The sequence below is a fragment of the Dermatophagoides farinae genome, chromosome 4 (assembly GCF_024713945.1).
Source record: "Dermatophagoides farinae isolate YC_2012a chromosome 4, ASM2471394v1, whole genome shotgun sequence".
NCBI lineage: Eukaryota > Metazoa > Arthropoda > Arachnida > Sarcoptiformes > Pyroglyphidae > Dermatophagoides > Dermatophagoides farinae.
The window spans coordinates 2,439,587-2,450,696 of NC_134680.1; the positions used below are offsets into that span (position 1 = coordinate 2,439,587).

The following is an 11,110-nucleotide window of genomic DNA, read 5'->3' on the forward strand; positions in this document are numbered from 1 at the left end:
TTAAAAATTCTGTCTAGTCATAATTGCCAGCCCATGGTGCGGCCGTTGCCAATGAATAAACCATACAAAACATAAAAAATAATAATGAAAACAAAACTCTAGCCAAATAATCAATCTTATTTCGTACATATGGATCACGTTGAAAATCAACTTCACCATAGAAATAGAATAAAAATAGATCGAAAAAGTCGCCACATTTTTTATACCAATTATCATTACCGAAATAATAACCATCATAATATGGTTTCAATGGATTCGTTATCGTTGATATATTACCGGCGGCAATCTGATCCTGTTGTTCTTTCCATTTTTTATGATGATTCTTTTTATCTGCAATAAAATGTGCCCATGCCAGTGCCAGCGCATATTCAGCTATGACGGCCCAAATAATACCCTGAATCCACATCATCCACCAATGGAATGATGTTACATAATTACATTGTATTTCATTATTAACCGATATATCTTGTGTGATTAGATTCAATAACGGTATGACTGTAAGAGCAATTCTTGCAGGCCACATATTAACCGGAATCCAAAAACTAATAAAACTAACGATAACGGCAAGAAAATCGAGTAAATAATAACGTATTACATAGTAACTAAGATGACGAACTAATTTTATCGTCACAACTATACATGGATTTTCCGGTATCGGATAATTATATGAAGCACATGAATCCCAAGTATACCATTCACGTACACGAAAATGTGGATATTCATCCTGATAGATATTTAAATGATTAATCCATATGAATATTTCACTTGTATTGTGTAATACTGAAACGAAACACACAAAGATGATATGAATAATAAGAATTCGAAACATAAAAAATTGGAATACACAAAAGACTTACTAGTGGAAAAACGGATATCACAATAATTATGATCATGTGGATATTTTTCTAAATTGATTGAACATTGTAGCTGTGCATCTAATCGTCGTACATAATGCATCATACCACGTTCAGTGATGGTTAATTTTTGAATCGGATTTACCGCCTGAATAACCGATATTGATTGTGCATTCACAATGAACAGATCGGGTAGCCAGAATTTTTGTATGAGTGATTCTTCATTGATGCTAACCTGAAGATCAATTTGATCAGAAAGTATACGTGGATCATACCATTCAAGTATGAGTGTAAGATCAAGTTCATAGTTTTGATGTACATCACCGACATCTTTTAATTCATTGACAAATATCGATATCGATACATTGGTAATCGCTAATAATAAATCATAAATATGAATGCATTTACAATCAGTCATACATACATCCATCATCATTAAAATTATGGTACTCACTATCAGCAGTATATGGATTCAATGGTCGTTTTTGACGATCATAATCAATTGGTAAAATTGAATCAATATATTGTTCTATTGATGGTCCACGAATATAAATTGGTGGTACGAATGGTACTGTTACCGCTTGTAATTTATTGTCATCATCATCTTTATTGTCGGCTTTGATGATTATGATGGATGAAAATATAAACAAAAATATATGACATAACCGCCACCACCAACACATTGTCATCATCATCATCATCATCGGTATTTGTGTACTAATAGAAAGATCAAAATGAATTTTGAATTTGTTGAAATTTTATTTTCGTTTCTCGAATATGAATATTAAATTAAAATATATAAATTTTTTTTTTCATCTCATTTCATATGGAATTATTATTGTTATTAAATGTAGTTCAAATGATGATGGCATATATTCACAGTAAAGAGGACAAACCATTCCTGCCATGGCCATTCAATGCATACGATATTTCCATGCCCATGGTGGAAAACTAGCCACAACATAAAGGCAGCTATAAAAGAAAAATGCAGCCGGAAATGCAACACGTGAAAAATAATCCACTTTATTACGATTAACTGGATCGGCAAAAAAATCTATTGGGCCGTATATAAAATGTAAACATTTTGTTACGGCTGCACCAGATTTTTTGAACCAATTATTTTTGCCAAAATAATAGCCATCCGGACTTGTCTGCAATCGGATAAAAAAAAGAAATGAATGAATGAAAAAAAAATAAATTTAAAATTCATTAATATGAAATTCGTACATACATAATTATTCTTTCGGGCATGATGTTTATCGACGATCAAGTGTGCCCAACCAAATATCAATGCATATTCCATTTCGGATACATATATAAAAAATTGACAACCCCATTGCCACCAGAATAGTGATGTTACATGTCTTGATGTTGTCTCACCATATGCGGTAATACTAACACTTTTCAGTGTCATTTCAACAACACCGGTAAGTATAGCACGACCAGGTGCACATACAGTTGGTGTCCACATTTGTATAAAAACCATGAATACTAACAATGCAGTGGGTGTATAATAACGCATTATATAATAACCAACATGTCGAACCAATTGAACACGAGCGAATGCACATGAATGTTGTGTTAAATTATAGCCAAGATTCGGATTGAATGGATCCATTAATCTTGGTCTGCAAATATCGGTTATTTGTTCACGAACTCGAAATTGTTCATTACCATCGGGCATTCGAAATTTTGTTATGTTCAACGTTATATTATCATTCCATATTGCAACTTGATGAAAAAAAAATTTCAAAACAAAATTTAAATTCCAATTCCAAAAAAAAAATGTTCACTTACGACTTTCAATTTCGAAATAACAATGTTGTTCATCAAACGGTAGATTTGATGTAATAAAATGACACATAAACATAGTCGATAATCGTTGACAGAATTTTACACGATGATTTTCCGGATAAATACTTGCATATTGTATATCACGAAGACTATTGACCACTTCTGACGAAACACCATTACGGAAATAAACTTTCGGTATCCATAATCGTTCATAATCAGTAATCTGAACTTTTTTATATATTTTTCGTGGCTCGCTATAATTCACTGGTGGTGGTGCAAGCTCTTCCGGTAACGATAACAATCGATAATCATACCATTTTAAACAAAGATATAGATCCGTATCTAGATGCTGTAAAAAAATGATCCAATAAAAACAAATACATCTATACACAAATAGCTAAATAAAAAAAAATTAATTAATTTACCAATTCATCATCTGTTCCATGGAAAATATTGATATAAAGTGTAACATTCACTTGTATAGAATGTCGAACATCATCTTTAATGGGCATCATATCACGATTATAATCTGGTGGTAAAATGTAATCCAGAAGCCAATTCTGTGCCCTTACAACTGGAACAATCAACAGACATAATGTTGTTATTATCAACATTGGAATAGAGAAATTCATTTTTAGTTTTCAGTCTATCGAACACACGTTTGAATTGATTTTGAACATTGTTGAATATTTATTTATTTCAAATAAAGTTTTTTTTACAAGTCATTAACAAATGAAAAATATAGGACAAATATCAACAACAAAAACAAGAGAGAAAATGATAAAAAAATTCAATATTTGGCCACCCATGCCGGAATAGTAGCAACAATATAGATTAATGTAAAAAATAGTAATGTAGCCGGAAATACAACTCTGGCTAAATAATCGACCTTATTTCTATTCACTTCATCTTCATGAAACGGTAAATTACCATAAATCATCCGTAAGAAATTGGTCAATACTTGACCACATCTTCGATAAAAACCACCTTTACCGAAATAATAACCATCTGGACTTTCAATACCTCTTGCACGTGCATTCTTTTTGTCTGCAATATAATAAAACCAACCATAAGCTAATGCAAATTCCACTAGACACATATAGACAAAAAATTGACAACCCCACATCCACCAATATAATGATGCAACATCTTTACAAGGAACCTCATTATAACATTCACGGCTAAGACCGATTATGTTGACTAAACAAATGACAGTCAATACCATACGACCATTTGCTGAATAAGCTGCAACCGGATACCAGAATTCAACGAAAGCAATACAGACCAATAAGAAACTAAGCAGATAATATCGGATAATATAATAATTTACATGGCGAACAATTCTAAGGCCAGCATAAATGCAGCTATCATCATTCCAACGATGCTCTAGATTATGATAGATTCGATCGAAACGATTCAGTGGTTCTTTTTCCGGATTACAATCGCCCAATAAACTTTCACGTACAACGAATTGATTATTATGACCAGGTGATTTAAGATGTTCATGCATTTGTAACCGAACATAGGGAATCGATGTACCAACTGTGATGAATAAACAATGAAAATATATTAAATTAAATGTCAAAATCATATTTAAAAATCATTATTACACTTACGTGTTTGTAGCTTAAAATAACAATAATGTTCATCGAATGGAAAATTCGACAAAATAAATCGACAAATGAATGATATGTCGATACGTGAACACCAATTAAATATTTTATCATGTGAATAAACTTCAACAACTTGAAAACTATTAACAATTTGTGTTGTAATTGCATTACGGAAATAAATTTGTGGTAGCCATATACGGCTATAATCGGTGAGTACAATGATATTACTACGCAATTCTTTACCCGGAATCAGATCAGAAACGGTGGTAAGATTGAAATCTAATATACGTGGATCGAACCATTGCAGGCACATAGTCAAATCAGTTTCTAAAGTCTACATATATAATATTCAAGAAACGGAGTTAATCATCAAAAGTTTAATCATCAAAAACACTAACCAATTGATTATCACCAGCATCGAATTTATGTACACGCATCGATACATTTACAATGACTGAACCGTCGATTAATGGTGCAACATTCGGATTATAATTATCAGGTAGAATATTATCGATTAGCCAATTCTGACCAATCGATTGTCCAAACAACAGTTGTATAATTAAAAATATAACAAACATAAATGAAATTTTTCGATGAACCATCTGGGTGGACATAGTTTTGAACACATATATTGATGTCGCTCCCCGAACAAAAAAAAACTAGGATTCAAATCTATGTCGCTCAGATTTATATTAACATTAATTTGACCGTGACGAAGATAAAATTTTCATTTATACAAATCATTATGATGATGATTTTTTTCAAAAAATTTTTATTCCAATTTTTTTAAATACGTGTTCTAATTCTGATTTTAATAATAACGATATTTTGTTGCCCAAGGTGATAATGTTGCGACCAAATAGACAAATACCCATAATAACATTAGACCAGGTAGAAAAATTCGAGCAAAATAATCCACTTTATTTCGATGCATTGGACTGGCCTGAAAATCTATTGGACCAAAAACCCAATGTAGAAATCTGTCCATCAAATGACCCCAGTAACGATACCAGGTATTTTTACCAAAATAATGTCCATCAGGTGTTTCAAGGCCACGTTTATGGAAATCAACTTTTTCTCGTGCGAAATAAAACCAAGCAATAGCCAATGCATATGCCATGATACAGATATAGATGTAACATTGTACAGACCAGAACCACCAATATAATGAGACTACATCACGGGCCGGAACTTCATCATAACCGGTATGACTAATTCGAATGACTGCATATAATACTGTTGCTGTTAAAATTGTTCTAGCTGGATAGGCCAAAATGGTGATCCATGGTCCAATACAACAGATACACATACAAAGAAATGTTCCGGTATAATATCGTATGATATAATAATTAATATGACGAACAATTTTCAACCCTCCGTATACACATGATTGATTATTGAATACATTCGTATATGATTGTAGATCATAACGATGTGGATGAAATGTGTTGAAACCGATCGGTTCGCAATAACCAGTAAATCTTTCCATTACACGAACCTGTGAATTACCATCCGGGCTTTGTATCCATTCCATATATAATCGAAGACGTTCTACTGTTTTCAATGAACAAAATAATGAAATTTTCACAATATATTAAATCGAATTATCAGATACTAACAATTTTCAAGCTCAAAATAGCAACGATTACTATCGAATGGAAAATTGCTTAATTCAAGTAGACATTGAAAATATACACGAAACCGGATACACATATGAACCGTTTTACTATCAGGCCATATTTCCATATACTGTAATGGTAATAATGCCTGTGTTATTTGTGTGGAAACTGAATTTCGAAAATAAACACCCGGATACCAAAGACTATCAACATCGGTTAATTTTATCTTATCATAATGACCACCGAAACGATTCAATATCCAACGTGACACATTCATTTCATTATTTATATCAATCGATTGAAGACGATAATCTTGCCATTTAAGGCAAAGATCAAGATCGGCACGAAAACCCTGTGAAAAAAAAATCGAATCCATAAAATAAAATGACATTCAACACTATAACACTCACTTCTTGTTCATCAACAATTCGAAATGTATGTATTTGTATAGTTGAATTAACATAAACTTCACCATCAATTATTGGTGGTATTTCTGGATCATAATCCGTCGGTAATAGATATTGTATTAGCCAATTTTGTCCATATACTAATGATGGTGATTGAAAAACAATTAAAAATGATAGCCAAAATAGAATACGATAATACATGTTGCATGTAGCTATTTATTGATGAAATGTCCACAACAGACATCTCATCATCATTATAAATGGTTGTGATATAAATTGAATTGTGCATGAATTTAATCGGCCTAGTCATCATTATCATCATCATCATTATCATAATTGTGCATAACCTAATTCATAATTATACTGATGATGATGAAATCCATCATAATTGTCCTGATTAAAATTTCAGAATTTTTTTTATAATTTCTGAACTAATTTTTTTTTAACAATTTTACACGATCTTGACCAATAATGGATATCGGTTGACCAATTGATTATGATCGTCCTTGTCCATTTTTTTCTCTTTCAAAAAAAAAAAAAAAATAATTTTAATCTAAGATATTTTGAAAATCTAGTTAGTAAATCATAAAAAATCATCAACTAGTTTTTTTTTCTCTCTCACACACACACACACATTCGACGTGTGGTTCCGCTTGAGCTATCACGTGCATTTCCGGCGTAATTTTCTTCTACTCATTTTTTCTCTATTTAAAAAAAAAAAATTTAAATGTAAATATATTTCACCTATTTGGTTTATGATTGATTTGTCCATTTTTCGTTGTTGTTGTTGTTGTTGTTTGTATCTTTTTGGTGGTTGGCCTCGATCCACAATATATATTTTTATACAGATACAGATATCTTGCATGTTTATTTAGGAGAATAATAAGTTATTATTATTAAAGCTGTAATTGTAATAATGGGCAAATGTACAAGGCCAACTTGAAGGCTCGAAGCATTGGGCATAAATCTCATCGATATATAAATTCATTGTATACATGCGAATTAGACTTTTAGACTTTCTTGTGAATCAGTTAACCAACTCTCTTTGTTGTTGTTGTTGTTGTTGCTGTTATTGCTCCAATCCCATTGAAACATTTGTGAAAGAAAAAAAACCGAAAGTGAAATTTTTAATTCGGTGAGAAATTCTCTTTTTTTTGAGTATTTTTCTTCATTTTCATTTTCATTTACGTTTCTGATTCATTTTCTCAAAAATTTTTATTTGTCATTCTCTTTTGTTTGTTGAATATATTGTTACCAATTTCTTGTTGTTGTTGTTGTTTAGTGGAAATTTCAATTATTAAAAGCTTGATAAATTTCAATTTCTTAAGTCATAGACTTCATTGTGAGGTCGTATATATTCATGTTTAGTGTGTTTTTTTTAGTGATTTTGTGAATCAGCAGTGTGACAAACAAACAAACAAACAAAAAAAGAAAATTTTAATTATTTTATAAAATGAAATTGACCAATTCGATTAGCGCTGGTATTGCACGAATGGAATCCAAATTGATGGGTGTATCAACAACATCGAACGAAATGGAAACGGGTAGTATGAGTGGTACCGAATTGATTGGAACATCGGTATGTATTTTTTCGGTTTACACACTTCTATGGATTATTCATAAACACTAACGTTGCTATTAATTGAAAAATAGCGACAACAATATGAACCGACCGCAATGTTGGTTGCCCGATTAATTGCACGAACTATGTTGTTCATGACGGTCATTATCGGATCGTTTATTTTGGTTTCTGTTTATATTCAGTCCAAATCATTACAATGTACTGAATTTACTACGGCAGAAGCAAGCCATGGTGGTCCTTATTTTGAACCGATGATGGCTACATCCGAACCAGATGATGAATATTCATCAGGACAACGTCATATTCCACTTAGTCTACGAATGAGTGGCCGAGCAGGTGTAAGTGTGAATGATTTCTATACGATTTTTGAAATTTACTTGAAATTTTTCTAAACTAGGAAATGATTAATGCAATGGGTGATGATGAAAAAGGTCATGTAAATTGTGTGATTGAACGTAAAACAGCTAATCAGATAATCGCATCGGAACCGAAAAAGGTAAGATATATGCTATGATGATCATGATATTAATGGTATCGATTTTGATTTGAAAATGGTCAACAAAATTAAATCAAATTGAATTAAATTCTAAGAATATTATATCTAGACACAAAAAACCTTCGAAAAATCGTTGAAGCGCAACAATCAATTGACAAAATCTTTGTTGAACGTTATTTATGAATCGTATAATCGAATGCTTTGTTATTCGAATGTATAAGAGAAACCGGATCTGAGCTTTTTCTGCTCAATCCTATACAACCTGATGAAAGATAGATCGATGACAATAGGCAGATGGAGACATGAAAGAAAAAAAATTTCCTCCTTGATTGATTAGTTGATAGCAATCCAATTATATCGATCACATTCATTAGTTGTCTTTGTACACAAATCACCGTTGGATATTTGTTTGTGTGTATTGTTCTGTTGTCGTTGTTGTTGTTGTGATCAATGATCCCTATCAAACTTTTCAATAATTAACATTTGATTATTGTATGGCTTTTTTTCCTTCTTTGTTTCTCATAATGTGTTTCAATTCTCTCCTCTTTGTCTTTTTAATTTATCGATTCATTATTATATATAGTTGATGACACCGTTTGGCAATATTACCACCGATCCACGACTTGTACATTTGACTGGTGAAAAATTGATATTCTCATGCCATAGTGGTGATGATGATCAACAACAACAACAGCCAAAATTATCAAAAGAAGGAAATCCGATTATTCAATCCTCATTTTCATCTATGTCTGATTCTAATGATGATCAATCTGAACCGAAACCGGTTCGTCAATTGATTATTATTAGTGGTCCAAGTCGTCCGATGGATAAAAATGATGATGATGATGGTAAAGATCCAGCACCGAAATCCATTGAAAATAATGCTGGTAAAGGCAATGGACCATCACCGATAAATAGCTTAGGTAGAAATAAACGACAGGCTCCAATACCGTTTGAAAATATCAACAATAAGAAAAAAGAATGCGCTTGTAAATGTGCTTGTTAATGATGAAATTCAAACACCAACACTGGCAGGCAGACATACGTTTCGTAATTCAAGATTTACGAAACAGAAACCGTTTGACGAATTTTATTTGAATCATTAAAAATAAATAAATAAAGGAAAATTTGCACCCAGATCCAAGGACATTCAACAACAACATCAACAACAACTATTATCATCACCAACGATTACGACGACCACCACTACCAAGAACACAATTCATATCACAACAATGTTTTTTTTTTCTTCGTGTTTTAAATTTCATTATTATCACATCCTATTTATGAAATATTTGAAAAAAAGTGACAATCATTTGACAAACTCTCTAATATGGACACAGCATAGAAAAGATTGTTTGATTGCTGAAATTCAAATAAAAAAATAAACATTAAATGTGAAAATAAAAATGTTTGATAAATTCCTTAATATTTTTTTCTTTTGTTTTCTTTTTCCTGTGAAAAAAAAAATTTTGGATATCTGTGAATTTGAATGATAAAATCTATTGTTTTTCCAATAAAGGTTGAATGGACGCCAAATAATGATGATGATCATCATTGATTGTGGTGATGGACATCAAAAAAATAAAAATAATGATGATAATTTGTCAACAAGAAATAAACAATAACAAAATTTGATTGATTATCATTCAATTTTCAAAATATAAAATATGACTACCATTCTCTTTATCATTTTTTATTTTTATTTTTATTTTTTTTGATCAAATTCATTATTTTTTTTATCATCCCATGATCAGAATATACATATCGACAACATACCAAACACACACACACACACACATACACCTGGTATTAAATGTAAATATCATTAATGTAACTATTTGTTGATGTTGTTGTTGTTGTCACATTCAAATATATCACCTGCAATAGCCAAACAATCAACAATGAATCCATATATAAATAGATTCGATCGCCTTATTGATATATTTTTTTCCAATAATGATGATCATTATTTTGAATTATTTTGTTGATTGAATATAGCCCAAAAAAAAAACATTGAAAATGAAACTTATCGCCATTCTTTGTCATCTTCATTGTTTCCATTTTTATATTGCTCTTGTTCATCTACAAGTATTGATGACACTTGGTGCTCGTGTTCCATTAGCATCGGTTATGCCTTTTCTTGCAGCAAATTCTTATTTATATAAACAACAGCAACAATTACAACCATATAATGGTTATATTTACACACCTTATCCGATTTATTATCGTCAAACTTCATTACGTGGTGGTTATTATCCATGGACAACTGGAATGAGAAGATATCCTCCTATCTATTCGAATAATGGATATGGTTCTAATGGAATGTATCCACCGAATGGAATGTATAATGGCAACTATGGTAATAATTATTATCCGAATGATTATTATGGCAATTCTCAATATAATCGAGGAGGTGGTAATAATGGTTATGGTACTAACACTAATGGACGTGGCAATACTGATGATTATGGATCCAATTCATATGACGGAAGTAACACTGGTGGTAATAGTTATTCACCATCACAAATGAATACTCGAAATAAAGCCGCTAATCGAGGATAGTGAATTTTTTTTTTGTTTAATAAATGAAATTCGCTTTTAAATCATATGCTGCCAACAGATGGCAGCAATGTTCAAATAAAAATTTTATTTTTTTCAAACAAAATTAAATTGATTTTTCATTTTCATTTATTTTTTTTTTCTTGCATTTAAAAACCCTGGAACGAAATCGATTTGATATAA

General features: G+C 31.2%; 6 protein-coding genes across 10 annotated transcripts; 2 read left to right on the forward strand and 4 right to left on the reverse strand.

Annotated features, from left to right (window-relative positions):
• Window positions 1–13: 13 nt before the first annotated feature.
• LOC124500386 (glycine receptor subunit alpha-2-like) lies at window positions 14–1,517 on the reverse strand. Its single transcript, XM_047064452.2, has 2 exons — window positions 858–1,517; window positions 14–780 (listed from the first exon to the last, which is right to left on the reverse strand). The coding sequence occupies exons 1-2, from the start codon at window positions 1,288–1,290 to the stop codon at window positions 14–16; spliced, it is 1,200 nt and encodes a 399-aa protein (XP_046920408.1). The 5' UTR covers window positions 1,291–1,517.
• A 231-nt stretch (window positions 1,518–1,748) lies between these two features.
• On the reverse strand, window positions 1,749–3,285 carry LOC124500468 (glycine receptor subunit alpha-2-like). Its single transcript, XM_047064542.2, has 4 exons — window positions 3,074–3,285; window positions 2,652–2,997; window positions 2,086–2,585; window positions 1,749–2,005 (listed from the first exon to the last, which is right to left on the reverse strand). Exons 1-4 carry the CDS (start codon window positions 3,278–3,280, stop codon window positions 1,769–1,771), a joined length of 1,290 nt encoding a protein of 429 aa, XP_046920498.1. The 5' UTR covers window positions 3,281–3,285; the 3' UTR covers window positions 1,749–1,768.
• Window positions 3,286–3,324: 39 nt separating this feature from the next.
• LOC124500382 (glycine receptor subunit beta-type 4) lies at window positions 3,325–4,855 on the reverse strand. The gene is made up of 3 exons (XM_047064448.2): window positions 4,660–4,855; window positions 4,265–4,595; window positions 3,325–4,190 (listed from the first exon to the last, which is right to left on the reverse strand). The coding sequence occupies exons 1-3, from the start codon at window positions 4,837–4,839 to the stop codon at window positions 3,439–3,441; spliced, it is 1,263 nt and encodes a 420-aa protein (XP_046920404.1). The 5' UTR covers window positions 4,840–4,855; the 3' UTR covers window positions 3,325–3,438.
• An 89-nt stretch (window positions 4,856–4,944) lies between these two features.
• Window positions 4,945–9,794, forward strand: Msr-110. 5 transcript variants are annotated; one of them, XM_075730383.1, is made up of 7 exons: window positions 4,945–5,466; window positions 5,522–5,586; window positions 5,685–6,315; window positions 7,764–7,866; window positions 7,941–8,207; window positions 8,267–8,365; window positions 8,949–9,794. In XM_075730383.1, the coding sequence occupies exons 4-7, from the start codon at window positions 7,780–7,782 to the stop codon at window positions 9,369–9,371; spliced, it is 876 nt and encodes a 291-aa protein (XP_075586498.1). In that variant the 5' UTR covers window positions 4,945–5,466; window positions 5,522–5,586; window positions 5,685–6,315; window positions 7,764–7,779; the 3' UTR covers window positions 9,372–9,794. The 5 variants fall into 5 exon arrangements, with proteins under 5 accessions (XP_075586498.1, XP_046920407.1, XP_075586496.1 ...); XM_047064451.2 differs by having other exon boundaries at window positions 5,089–5,466; window positions 5,522–6,315; XM_075730381.1 differs by lacking the exons at window positions 4,945–5,466; window positions 5,522–5,586; window positions 5,685–6,315 and adding an exon at window positions 7,305–7,422.
• Window positions 5,073–6,271, reverse strand: LOC124500470 (glycine receptor subunit alpha-2). Its single transcript, XM_075730380.1, has 2 exons — window positions 5,881–6,271; window positions 5,073–5,815 (listed from the first exon to the last, which is right to left on the reverse strand). Exons 1-2 carry the CDS (start codon window positions 6,269–6,271, stop codon window positions 5,073–5,075), a joined length of 1,134 nt encoding a protein of 377 aa, XP_075586495.1.
• A 548-nt stretch (window positions 9,795–10,342) lies between the features above and the next one.
• Window positions 10,343–11,010, forward strand: LOC124489847 (uncharacterized). The gene has a single exon (XM_047052241.2). It carries the CDS (start codon window positions 10,388–10,390, stop codon window positions 10,928–10,930), a length of 543 nt encoding a protein of 180 aa, XP_046908197.1. The 5' UTR covers window positions 10,343–10,387; the 3' UTR covers window positions 10,931–11,010.
• Window positions 11,011–11,110: the final 100 nt, after the last annotated feature.

What these genes read in the sequence shown, in the direction of transcription:
- Msr-110 (XM_075730382.1), top strand. Translation starts at nt 7,741, where the DNA reads ATGAAATTGACCAATTCGATTAGCGCTGGTATTGCACGAATGGAATCC. An exon ending in CCGAATTGATTGGAACATCG is followed by an intron (nt 7,867 to 7,940) that starts GTATGTATTTTT and finishes ATTGAAAAATAG; the next exon opens with CGACAACAATATGAACCGAC. An exon ending in GAATGAGTGGCCGAGCAGGT is followed by an intron (nt 8,208 to 8,266) that starts GTAAGTGTGAAT and finishes TTTCTAAACTAG; the next exon opens with GAAATGATTAATGCAATGGG.
- LOC124500386 (XM_047064452.2), bottom strand. Translation starts at nt 1,290, where the DNA reads ATGATGATGGATGTATGTATGACTGATTGTAAATGCATTCATATTTAT. An exon ending in TGATATCCGTTTTTCCACTA is followed by an intron (nt 781 to 857) that starts GTAAGTCTTTTG and finishes GTTTCGTTTCAG; the next exon opens with TATTACACAATACAAGTGAA.
- LOC124500468 (XM_047064542.2), bottom strand. Translation starts at nt 3,280, where the DNA reads ATGAATTTCTCTATTCCAATGTTGATAATAACAACATTATGTCTGTTG. An exon ending in ATGGAACAGATGATGAATTG is followed by an intron (nt 2,998 to 3,073) that starts GTAAATTAATTA and finishes ATTTTTTTACAG; the next exon opens with CATCTAGATACGGATCTATA. An exon ending in ATGCCCGAAAGAATAATTAT is followed by an intron (nt 2,006 to 2,085) that starts GTATGTACGAAT and finishes ATCCGATTGCAG; the next exon opens with ACAAGTCCGGATGGCTATTA.
- LOC124500382 (XM_047064448.2), bottom strand. Translation starts at nt 4,839, where the DNA reads ATGTTTGTTATATTTTTAATTATACAACTGTTGTTTGGACAATCGATT. An exon ending in ATGCTGGTGATAATCAATTG is followed by an intron (nt 4,596 to 4,659) that starts GTTAGTGTTTTT and finishes TTATATATGTAG; the next exon opens with ACTTTAGAAACTGATTTGAC. An exon ending in TTATTTTAAGCTACAAACAC is followed by an intron (nt 4,191 to 4,264) that starts GTAAGTGTAATA and finishes TATTCATCACAG; the next exon opens with TTGGTACATCGATTCCCTAT.
- LOC124500470 (XM_075730380.1), bottom strand. Translation starts at nt 6,271, where the DNA reads ATGTCATTTTATTTTATGGATTCGATTTTTTTTTCACAGGGTTTTCGT. An exon ending in CTATTTTGAGCTTGAAAATT is followed by an intron (nt 5,816 to 5,880) that starts GTTAGTATCTGA and finishes CATTGAAAACAG; the next exon opens with TAGAACGTCTTCGATTATAT.
- LOC124489847 (XM_047052241.2), top strand. Translation starts at nt 10,388, where the DNA reads ATGAAACTTATCGCCATTCTTTGTCATCTTCATTGTTTCCATTTTTAT.